This window comes from Osmerus eperlanus, chromosome 22, assembly GCF_963692335.1.
Source record: "Osmerus eperlanus chromosome 22, fOsmEpe2.1, whole genome shotgun sequence".
Taxonomy (NCBI): Eukaryota; Metazoa; Chordata; class Actinopteri; order Osmeriformes; family Osmeridae; genus Osmerus; species Osmerus eperlanus.
The window spans coordinates 12808822-12820175 of NC_085039.1; the positions used below are offsets into that span (position 1 = coordinate 12808822).

The window sequence follows — 11354 nt, forward strand, 5'->3', positions numbered from 1 at the left end:
TGCACACAATAACATCAGAGTTAGAGATTAATCAAAGACATACTGTACATAGGAACAAAGAGAGAGAGAGAGATGAGGAAGAGAGAGAGGGGGTGAAAGTGAGGATGAGTGGGTGAAATGCTAAAGAGAGGAGGACGAGGATGAGGGAGAGAGAGAGAGAGAGAGAGAGAGAGAGGGAGAGAGAGTGAAAGGAGGAGAGAGAGAGAGAGAGAGAGAGAGAGAGAGAGAGAGAGAGAGAGAGAGAGAGAGAGAGAGAGAGAGAGAGAGAGAGAGAGAGAGGAGGGGCAGTCCCAGAGGACAGATAACTATAGAAACAGGCTTGCTCATCATATGCCAACGTGTCATTTATATGCTAATTGTGTAAAGGGTAGGTGTGCGCATAAGTGTGTGTGTGTGTGTGAGGTGCATGCGTGTGTGTGTGTATAATCTGATCACACAAAGTGTTTGGATCCACCAGTTGTGATGTGAAGAGTTAGATCACACATTTAGGAGACTAATTATTTCCTCCTCCTCTCTTCCTCCTCTCCTCTCTTCTCTTCCCTCACTTCCTTTGTCTTCTCATCTCTCTCTCTCTCCTTCTCCTGTTGACTCCCTCTCCGTCTCCTTTCTCTCACAAGGTCCACCTCCTCTACCTTCATCTCTCTCCTCCCTCCTCCTCTCTCTCTCTCCTCCTCTCTGTCTCTCCCCCTCCTCTCTTTTCTCCCCTCAAAATGAGCGCTTTGTGAATCTCATCTCCCATTGTTGTTGTCAGTCAAAATGTCTACCGATACACACACACACACACATAAACTCACACACACAGAAAATATTCACAACCAGACACACACACCCATTCATCCAAACACACACACACAGACACACACCCCAACACACACACCCATACATCCAAACACACACACACACACGCTCCAAACTCAGACATGTCCATTCACAGATTCAGGTATTCATGCATACATGGACATATATCTGTCCACACACACACACACACACACACACACATTTAGTCATTTAGCAGACGCTCTTATCCAGAGCGACACACACACACACACACACAGCCTACCGCTCCCCAGGTCACAGCCACTTAGAGAAACACAAAGAGAGAGACCTGTCTTTGGGCTGGAATTATTTCTCCGCCTGTCGGCAAGGTGTGTGTTTGAGTGTGTGTAAGTGAGTGTGAGAGTGTTTGTGTGTGAGAGTATGTTTGGGTGTGTGTGTGTGTGGGACCACATGCGAGGGGTTTCCAGGGGCGAGGAGCAAGGGCACATGGGGAGCCTGATCTGTGATGTCTTTTCAGAAGTTTGACAAAGACACACTTATACTATGAGTGAGGGAGGGAGGCCATGTTTTTATTCAGTCACTGACCTCTTTAGAAATGTATTTTCAAACATTATTGTGTGCGTGTGTGACATGCACACCCAGAATAGTATGGAGGGCATTAATCTATAAACACCCAAACCATGCCTGTCCCCCAACACACACACACGCGCACGCACACACACGCACACACAGTGCTAACCTGTCAACACCACTATAAAGCTGTCTTCAATCCTGCACGTTATTCTTACTGTCAGAGCACTGGAGGTGTGGAGTGTGACCACATGTTATAACCTCTACATGCTAGATGTTATAAACTCTTCCCAGTTCCACCTCCTCTGGTCCATCTGTCCTCGTCTGCTCATGTAGACGTTCTCTTGTGTGTGAGTGGAACAGGGTCAGGGTTCTGAAAGGAACAGGTAGCCATGACAACGCTGGCCCGGTACCATTCCATTCAGGAGGGGCCAGTGATGGAGGAGGGGGTTCAACACAAAATCTTTTTCTTTTAATCTTTAAAAAGACAAAGAGAAGTATCATAACAAAATAGTTTCTGTCAAAGTCTCAGCACACTTTAGCTCCCGTTAGAGATGCAGAACTGAATCTCATTACAACCCTGAGAGACACACGATCAGAGTCTGAAATATGAAAGATGTGTGTGTGTGTGTGTGCGTGTGTGAGTGTGTGAATGATTCATTTGAACACAAACACACACCAAGCTTGTCAGAAGTCTGCATTATCTCCAGTGTTACCTGCCTCTCTCTCTCTCACTCACACCTCAGTGGTCGAGTAACATGAAGGCTTTATACACTAAACCAGGACAGCTTAGAGAAGAGAATCAACCAATGTTGTCACAATGTTGTCACACATGACAACGGTGACACTCAGTGTGTGTGTGTGTTGTGTAGTGAGTGTGTGTGTGTGCAACACACAAGCAGAAGAAAACAAGACACACACAGCCCATGTCTCTCTCCTTTCCTGTGTCTCCCTCCAACTGTCCTATCAAGTAAAAAAGGCAAAAAAAGATGTTTAACAGGAGAAGCAAAGATGGAGCAGGTGGATGAGCGTGACTGGTTGGAACCGAAGTTGCAGGGCTTGTGAATGCTGCCCCTGCTGGCTAGAGCAGAGAGGTACATGTACAGATATGTTTGCGCGCGCTCACACACACACGCGCGCACACACACACACGATCAACCAGTCAAATATTTCAACGATCAGTATCGTCGATTCGACCTTGTAGGAATTTATTGAAGAAAAAAACAAAACTGTACGAGCAGGTATATTTACACACAGACACATAATGTCATCCATCCATCCATCCTGTCATCCATCCATCCATCCTGTCATCCATCCATCCTGTTATCCAGCCATCCTGTCATCCATCCATCCTGTCATCCATCCACTCATCATTGGGTAGTCATTACGCTAAAATCATTTATATAATTTACATGTAAAATTAAGAGTTAGAAACCGTAAAATAACGTCTCAATCTCGTTAAACGTAAATTAAAACCGTGTGTTTTCTAACTAACTCATACGAAGAGCTTTTGCTTTTGAATAACACCAGGTCAACTATAAACCAGACACACACAGTACATGATTAGCTAACAATGTTTAAAAAGCAGCAACATTTTTGTGAGTGTTTGGATCTGTGTATGTGTCTTGATGTGTGTGTGTGTGTGTGTGTTGATGTGTGTGTGTTGATGTGTGTGTGTGCTTTAGCTCTCCTTCTTGCCCCAGCTAAACAAGCCCAACTTCTTCTTTTTAGTCTTGTCTTTCTTTACATCTAAGAAGAGAGGAAGGAGAGAAAGAAACAAAAGTATTATTCTCAACTAACATTCTCTCACACACACACACACACACACTGACTCCTTTCTGAATGACCCACCCATGATTCTGATTCTGAGAGGAGAGGTGAGTGGAGGAGAGGAGGAGAGGTGAGTGGAGGAGAGGAGGAGAGGTGAGTGGAGGAGAGTGGAGGAGAGGAGGAGAGGTGAGTGGAGGAGAGGAGGAGAGGTGAGTGGAGGAGAGGAGGAGAGGAGGAGAGGTGCGTGAGGAGAGGAGGAGAGGTGAGTGGAGGAGAGGAGGAGAGGTGAGTGGAGGAGAGGAGAGAGGTGAGTGGAGGAGAGGTGAGTGGAGGAGAGGTGAGTGAGGAGAGGTGAGTGGAGGAGAGGTGAGTGGAGGAGAGGTGAGTGAAGGAGAGGTGAGTGGAGGAGAGGTGAGTGGAGGAGAGGTGAGTGGAGGAGAGAGGAGAGGTGAGTGGAGAGGTGAGTGGAGGGAGTGAGTGAGGAGGTGAGTGGAGGAGAGGTGAGTGGAGGAGAGGTGAGTGAGAGAGAGTGAAGGAGAGGTGAGTGGAGGATGAGAGGTGAGTGAAGGAGAGGTGAGTGGAGGAGAGGTGAGTGAAGGAGCGGTGAGTGGAGGAGAGGTGAGTGGAGGAGAGGAGGAGAGGTGAGTGAAGGAGAGGTGAGTGGAGGAGAGGTGAGTGAAGGAGCGGTGAGTGGAGGAGAGGTGAGTGGAGGAGAGGAGGAGAGGTGAGTGGAGGAGAGGTGAGTGGAGGAGAGGTGAGTGGAGGAGAGAGTGAGTGGAGGAGAGAGTGAGTGAGTGGAGGAGAGGTGAGTGGAGGAGAGGAGGAGAGGTGAGTGGAGGAGAGGTGAGTGGAGAGAGGTGAGTGGAGGAGAGGTGAGTGGAGGAGAGGTGAGTGGAGGAGAGGTGAGTGGAGGAGAGGAGGAGAGGTGAGTGGAGGAGAGGTGAGTGGAGGAGAGGTGAGTGGAGGAGAGGTGAGTGGAGGAGAGGTGAGTGGAGGAGAGGTGAGTGGAGAGAGGAGGAGAGGAGAGTGGAGGAGGGTGAGTGGAGGAGAGGTGAGTGGAGGAGAGGTGAGTGGAGGAGGAGAGTGAGTGGAGAGAGTGAGTGAGGAGAGGTGAGTGGAGAGAGAGTGGAGGAGAGGAGGAGAGGTGAGTGGAGGAGAGGTGAGTGGAGGAGAGGTGAGTGGAGAGAGGTGAGTGGAGGAGAGGTGAGTGGAGGAGAGGTGAGTGGAGGAGAGGTGAGTGGAGGAGAGGTGAGTGGAGGAGAGGTGAGTGGAGGAGAGGTGAGTGGAGGAGAGGTGAGTGGAGGAGAGGTGAGTGGAGGAGAGGTGAGTGGAGGAGAGGTGAGTGGAGGAGAGGTGAGAGGAGGAGAGGTGAACTCAGATTTTTGCTTAACTTCTCCCAGCACAGTTCTAGATAACCGAGAGTGTGTATTCCTGAGTGTGTGTGTGTGTGTGCAGATGCAGGTGAAGTGAGGTAGGTGTAGGGGTCAGTTCCATTGAACTAATATGAGTTCTGAAGGAAAGTGGTGATATGGAGGTTACCCATTAGTGATGAGAATACATTTTCTCCTCTAAAAACACAAAAAGACACACACCCTAAAGAAAAGGGGACTAAAAAACTACTATAAATATAAAAATATCTTCATAATGTGAAAGTTTTATGATAAAAGGTTTAGATAATGAAGGAATGTTTAGATAGTTTTGGTTGCTATGCAGCGAATTATATAAATGGAAAAAAGGAGAGTCAGAACCACTAGGAAAAGAACAGATAGAATTACATTTACATGTAGTCATTTAGCAGACGCTCTTATCCAGAGCGACTTACAGTAAGTACAGGGACATTCCCCCGAGGCAAGTAGGGTGAAGTGCCTTGCCCAAGGACACAACGTCAGTTGGCATGACCGGGAATCGAACTGGCAACCTTCGGATTACTAGCCCGATTCTCTAACCGCTCAGCCACCTGACTCCCTCCCATGTTAGAACATCAGCAGGTTAGAACCTCGGCAGGTTAGAACAGGAAGTGAACTCACCCAGGCTCTTCATCATTATATCTAGCTGTTGATCCTCCTCTTCCTCCCTGAGAACAACACAGAACATGAGAATTCTCAAACACACACACACACACATACTGACAGACCTAACTGGCTACACACACACACCTGAGTCTGTCATCGTCCAGGCCTTCTATGATGGCGTTCCTGTCATTGACGATCTCTACTAGTTTCACCATAAGCTCCTCCTCTCTCCTCCGATCCCACTCAGTCTTCAGATGTTCTGCGCGCGCGCACACACACACACACAGACACGCACACACACGCACGTCTTATAAAACATACACTGCCCTAAACCCATTTAATGTCTGATACACACACCCAGAGACACACCCACTCATACAGTCACACACACACACCCAGAGACCCACCCACTCATACAGTCACACACACACACCCAGAGACACACCCACTCATACAGTCACACACACCCAGAGACACACCCACTCTGACTCACCAGGTTTGTCCATCAGTCTCCTCAGCTCCTGCTCTACACTGGGCTGCTCCTCCTCCAGGTCCTGGTTCCTAGCGCTGCGCGCACACACGCGCGCACGCACGCACGCACACACACACACACACCCACGAACACACACACACGTCACAGAGACAGACGGTCACTCACCTACTCGCATAGTTATAAAGTACGTGTGTGTGTATGTGGAGGTGTGCTCACATGTACACCAGCTCAGACTCCCTCCTCATGGCCACCTGTTTGTTCCTGATGAGGTTGAACCAGTCTATCATCAGCTCATCCATCACAGAGTCCTCCTCTCCCTCTGCCACACACACACACACGCACAGACACACACATTAGGCTTTAATAGTGACACACTTATCAAGGTCATGACAGATTCAAACGTCGCATTTCCTCCCTCCGTTTCTCTCAAAGATGTTCTCTCTTTCCTCTAGTTAGGCGCATGTGTGTTCAGGTGTGTGTTCAGGTGTGTGTTCAGGTGTGTGTGCAGGTGTGTGTGCAGGTGTGTGTTCAGGTGTGTGTTCAGGTGTGTGTGCAGGTGTGTGTGCAGGTGTGTGTGCAGGTGTGTGTGCAGGTGTGTGTTCAGGTGTGTGTTCAGGTGTGTGTGCAGGTGTGTGTTCAGGTGTGTGTGCAGGTGTGTGTGCAGGTGTGTGTTCAGGTGTGTGTGCAGGTGTGTGTGCAGGTGTGTGTGCTACCCTCTTCAGAGCGGCGTAGCTGGGTTTCCAGCAGCACTCCTCGTGTCTCCAGGTCATTCAGGCTGGTCTCGATCTCCTCCAGCTCACTCAGAATCTGCTGCTTCGGGATGTAGTCTGGCTTAACCTGCACACACACACAAGAAATTAATGAATATTTATACATGTATTCTTCTTATTCACATTAATGTAACAGTTTTCTTGTTCTATATAACGTAACACACACACACTAACATACTGACCACAGCTGGCCTGCTCTCCAGGTCACTGGAGCTCCTTCCATTCAGGACACCTAAGAAGAGGGGGAGGGGGAGAGAAGAAGAGAGGGAGGGGGAGAGAAGAAGAGAGGGAGGGGGAGAGAAGAAGAGAAGAAGAGAGGGAGGGGGAGAGAAGACGAGAAGAAGTGTAAGTGCTGATTATTTCGAGTATATATATATATATATATATGTGTGTGTGTATGTGTGTGTGTTTACCCTGGGTTCCAGGGCTGGTAGGCCCTGAAGCCTGCGAGTTTCCTGTATTTGCTGCCCAGGGCCTGGAGGGGGCCTCAGCCTTCCTGTCTGGGAGGAGAGAGGGGGAGTCCTTGGTCCTGGAGAGGAGGGTGGGTCAGAGGGAGAGAGAAAATAAAGAGAGAGAGAACAGAGAAAGCCAAAGTGAGGGAACAGACATAATTTAGGCTGCTCTCAGTCTCTCTCTCCCCTCAGTCTCTCTCTCACCTCTCTCCCTGTCTCTACTTTGGTCTTTACTTTGGTTTCTACTGTAGCTGGTCACCAGGAGGGGAACCCTGGGCTGGTGTGGTTACACTGGGGACAGCTTTAAACGCGACACCTCTTTGCCCGGGTGTGGGCATGGCAGAAATGGAGGGGCTGGCCCCCTGAAAACAGCCAATCAGGACAGAGCATATTTGAGTGGCAGGTATGAAGACCAAGTCAAATGCAAAGTTGTGACTTAATGTGTCCCTTCTAGGATCAGCAGCTCATATCAAGGATGAGACACTGTGCTGACTACAGGAAGAAGAGGAGGAGGAAGAGGAGGAAGTATAGAGGAGGGGGAGAACAGAGTCTTACTTGGTCTCCTTGGAGACGGGTTTGAGCTTTGACCTCCAGTCTGCTGGAGAGCTGCTGCTGTCTGGTACTGTTGGGAACACACATATACGTTGTATATACACACACATATGTTGTATATACACACACATATGTTGTATATACACACACATACACACACGTTGTATATACACACACACACACTGTACATCACACACCTGGAGTGGTGACTGGTTTGGGGGATCCTTTATCTGGAGTCTTCCCCCACAATGCACTGCGGCTGCTGGGGGTGGAGGGACCAAAGGTGGTTCCTAGGTCGGCCAGGATGGAGGGGTCGGCTTTTAGCTTCACTCTTCCTTTCATCCCTTTATCTGTCTCTTTCTTAGGGGTCACCATGTCTGCAGGTCTGAGAGGAGAGGGAGAGACTGAGAAACTGCAGTACTGAAAGGCTGCAGTATTGAGAGGCTGCAGTACTGAGAATATTTTTTCAACCTTTCGAGAAAAAAAAAAAACTTTCAACCTTTAAAAAACAAATATGTGTGTGAGTGTGTCCCACCTGTTGTCAGTCTTCTTCAGAGCTGCAGGGTTAGGGTTAGGAGGTGTGTGTGTGTGAGTTAGGGTCACCTGTTGTCAGTCTTCTTCAGAGCCGCAGTCGTCCAGGCTGGTTTGGTGTTGGTGCTGTTGTTGACTTCGGTTGATGTTGTTATTATTTTCTTGGAGAGAAAAGCTGCTGCCTCTTTCTTGCTGTTCTCTTCTCTGGGCAACATCATCACCTCCACTACCTTAGCCCCTCCCCCATCCGTAGCCCCTCCCCCAACCGTAGCCCCTCCCCCAACCGTAGCCCCTCCCCCAACCTTAGCCCCTCCCCCAACCTTAGCCCCTCCCTCACCCAAAGTAACTTCCTGGCCCCCACCTGTACTTGCACCACCTGTACTTGCACCACCTGTACTTGCACCACCTGTACTTGCACCACCTGTACTTGCACCACCTGTACTTGCACCACCTGTACTTGCACCACCTGTACTTGCACCACCTGTACTTGCACCACCTGTACTTGCACCACCTGTACTTGCACCACCTGTACTTGCACCACCTGTACTTGCACCACCTGTACTTGCACCACCTGTACTTGCACCACCTGTACTTGCACCACCTAGTACCTTCTTGCCCCCTCCCAACCCCCCCTTCAGGTTCACTACCACACTCACCCCCCTGCCTCCCCTCTCACTCCCTCCAGGCCCCGCTCCCTCCCCCTGGCCCCCCACAGTCAGGCTCCGGGCTGGGGCCACGACCTGGCTCTGGTCCCTGGCCTGGTTCTGGCTCTGGTTCTCCAGTCCGGTCGTGGTGTCACTCTGGAAGAAGTGAGCCCGAGCCTGCTGGGTCTTGCTGCTGCTGGAGGTCCGGGGCGTGGCCACAGGTCTGAGGCTGGAGAGGGTGGAGGGGGCCACAGGTCTGAGGCTGGAGAGGGTGGAGGGGCTGGAGGGGGTGGAGGGGCCGGATGAGCCCAGGGAGGAGAGGTCCGGTGTGGGCCGTGAGGACAGGGATGAGGGGGGGGTGCTGGGTTTTTCATTCCTGGAGGTAAGCCAGCTGGGGCCTGGTTTGGAGGCCGGGGTAGAGGCCAGAGTTGAGGCTGAGGGAGGGGTAGAGGCTGTGGTAGAGGACAAAGTAGAGGCTGAGGTAGAAGCAGCGGGTCGATGTGTCAGCCAGCTGGGGCCCAGTTTGGATGTCGGGGTAGAGGCCGGGGTAGAGGCCGGGTTAGGGGTGAGGCCGGCTGTAGGTCTGGGGTTGACGCGTCTCCATGGCACCGCGGGCGTGTTGTCGTGGCGCTCCTGGAGGGGCGGAGCCCCACGCTGGTGGGCGGAGCAGATGAAGGATCCTGGTTCTGACCCGGCCGTGCTCGCCCCTGACAGCAAGGTACTGGAACACTCTGCACACCTGGAGAACACATGACAACAGCTGGGATGGAGAGGAGAGAGAGCTCTGGTACCTGCGGTGCTAGGGATTATATTATGGTCTGCCTGCTGGTCTGCCTGCTGGTCTGCCAGCCAGCTACCCCCCCCCCTCCCCCCCCTCCCCCCCCTTCTTACTTGGCACAGTTCCTGTGGTACAGCCTCCCGTCCACCAGGTGGCGCTGGACCAGGTGGACGTGCTTCTGACAGCTCACACACTTGTTACTGAGGGTCCCAGCCAGCCTGGGCTCCGACACACCCTCCTTCTGGGGGGGGGGAGGAATGTTCTTTTGCTTTAAAAAATCTGGTGATTGCAGCAACTTCTTTCCAAGGGGTGAGGGAGGGTGAGAGAGGAGGGAAAGAGGAGGAGGAGGAGGAGGGGAGGATGGGGGAGACTTACCTGTGCAGCAGAGCGGCCTTGTTTGGGGGAGGGTCTGAGGGGGGAGGGAGAGGGGGGAGGCTGGTAGGGGGAGGAGCCAGGGTAGGCCTTGGCTGTTATTGGCTGATTCTTCTTCCAGAGGGCTGTTCTGTAGACTCCTCTGCTGGACGCTTCACTCCGGCCATACCTCCAACTACACACACACAGTCAGTACACACACACACACACGTATGGTGTATATGAGTGTGTGTGTATGGTGTATATGTGTGTGTGTGTATATATAGTGTATATGTGTGTGTATATACTGTATATGTGTGTGTGTGTATATGTGTGTGTGTATATATCTAGTGTATATGTATGTGTATATACTGCATGGTGTATATGAGTGTGTGCATATAGTGTATGTGTGTTGTGTGTATGTAGTGTGTTTGTGTGTATATATATACAGTGTATATGTGTATATGGTGTATATGAGTGTGTGTATATAGTGTGTGTACACAGTGTGTGTGTGGGTGTGTACTGACTGGGAGAGCGGCCGTGGAAGTAGTTGTAGTACTGGGAGACGTATGTGAGGACACTGAGGCGGTCGGGGACCCTGAGGGCCAGCATGTCCTCCGCATCCAACAGGGCAGGGATCCCCAGCTGCTCCTCAGCCACACTGAACGCCTGCACAGGAAGAGGGGAGGAGGAGGAGAGGAGGAGGACAGGAGGACAGGAGGAGGGGAGAAGGAGGAGAGGAGGACAGGAGGAGGAGTGGAGGAGGGGAGAAGGAGGGGAGAAGGAGGAGGAGGAGATGAGGAGAGGAGAAGGAGGAGGACAGGAGGAGGAAGAGGAGGACAGGAGGAGAACAGAACAGGAATACAGGAAATACATTTTAGGCATCTTTTTTTTAGCATCGTGCATGGCACCAACACAACAATTGCTAATGTGTTCTGTCTCCCTCCCTCCCCTCCCCTCATGACACACCACAGTCTACACTGTACACACACCCAGGTACAAACATAAACACTCTGGGAGGCCTAGGTCTGCAGCCTCTAGGGAGAGAGGGGGGAGAGAGACAGAGAGGGAGACGGGCCTTTCTTCATTCCTGTACACTCCCTCTCAGCGAATGACTGGAATAGCAGGGTGTGTGTGCACAGGTATGGGCTATTGTTGCCCAGGCAACAGCCCGTTTGCCCTGATGGGCTGATCTTCCCCTCTGGAAAAAGAACCTAAATTTACCTACTTTTTTTGTTTGTTGGTTTTTGTGGCTGCATCAATACGATAAGCCCATCATTAGTAAAGGTAAATACAATAAAATTGCGATATCATCCAGTTTTGTGTTCTTCATCCATTGTTTGTATTCTCACGCCGGTGCACTGCGAGTGAAGCAGAGGGAAAACCCTTCCACTTTCACCGGACTTTTTGAAGTCATGGAGATAATGTTGATCACTTTTTTGAGCTTGTATGAGAAAGAAAGTGACTGCGACTTTCAAAGTGACTTTCATGTTAGAGCAATACATTACATTACATTTAGTCATTTAGCAGACGCTCTTATCCAGAGCGACTTACAGTAAGTACAGGGACATTCCCCCCGAAGCAAGTAGGGTGAAGTGCCTTGCCCAAGGACACAACATCATTTTGCACGGCCGGGAAATCGAACCGGCAACCT

The 11354-nt window shown here is 50.7% G+C and overlaps 1 protein-coding gene across 1 annotated transcript in view; it reads right to left on the reverse strand.

The window, feature by feature from the left end:
* Positions 1-2528: 2528 nt before the first annotated feature.
* Positions 2529-11354, reverse strand: part of micall2b (mical-like 2b) — an 11641-nt gene continuing 2815 nt past the window's right edge. Inside the window, 17 exon segments of the mRNA XM_062448950.1 lie at positions 2529-3096; positions 5145-5191; positions 5274-5388; positions 5623-5696; positions 5839-5941; positions 6336-6459; positions 6575-6624; positions 6806-6921; positions 7400-7466; positions 7594-7781; positions 8000-8157; positions 8230-8277; positions 8611-9310; positions 9463-9590; positions 9725-9840; positions 9843-9896; positions 10228-10369. Coding sequence (XP_062304934.1) covers positions 3029-3096; positions 5145-5191; positions 5274-5388; positions 5623-5696; positions 5839-5941; positions 6336-6459; positions 6575-6624; positions 6806-6921; positions 7400-7466; positions 7594-7781; positions 8000-8157; positions 8230-8277; positions 8611-9310; positions 9463-9590; positions 9725-9840; positions 9843-9896; positions 10228-10369 — 2298 coding nt within the window. The 3' untranslated portion in view covers positions 2529-3028.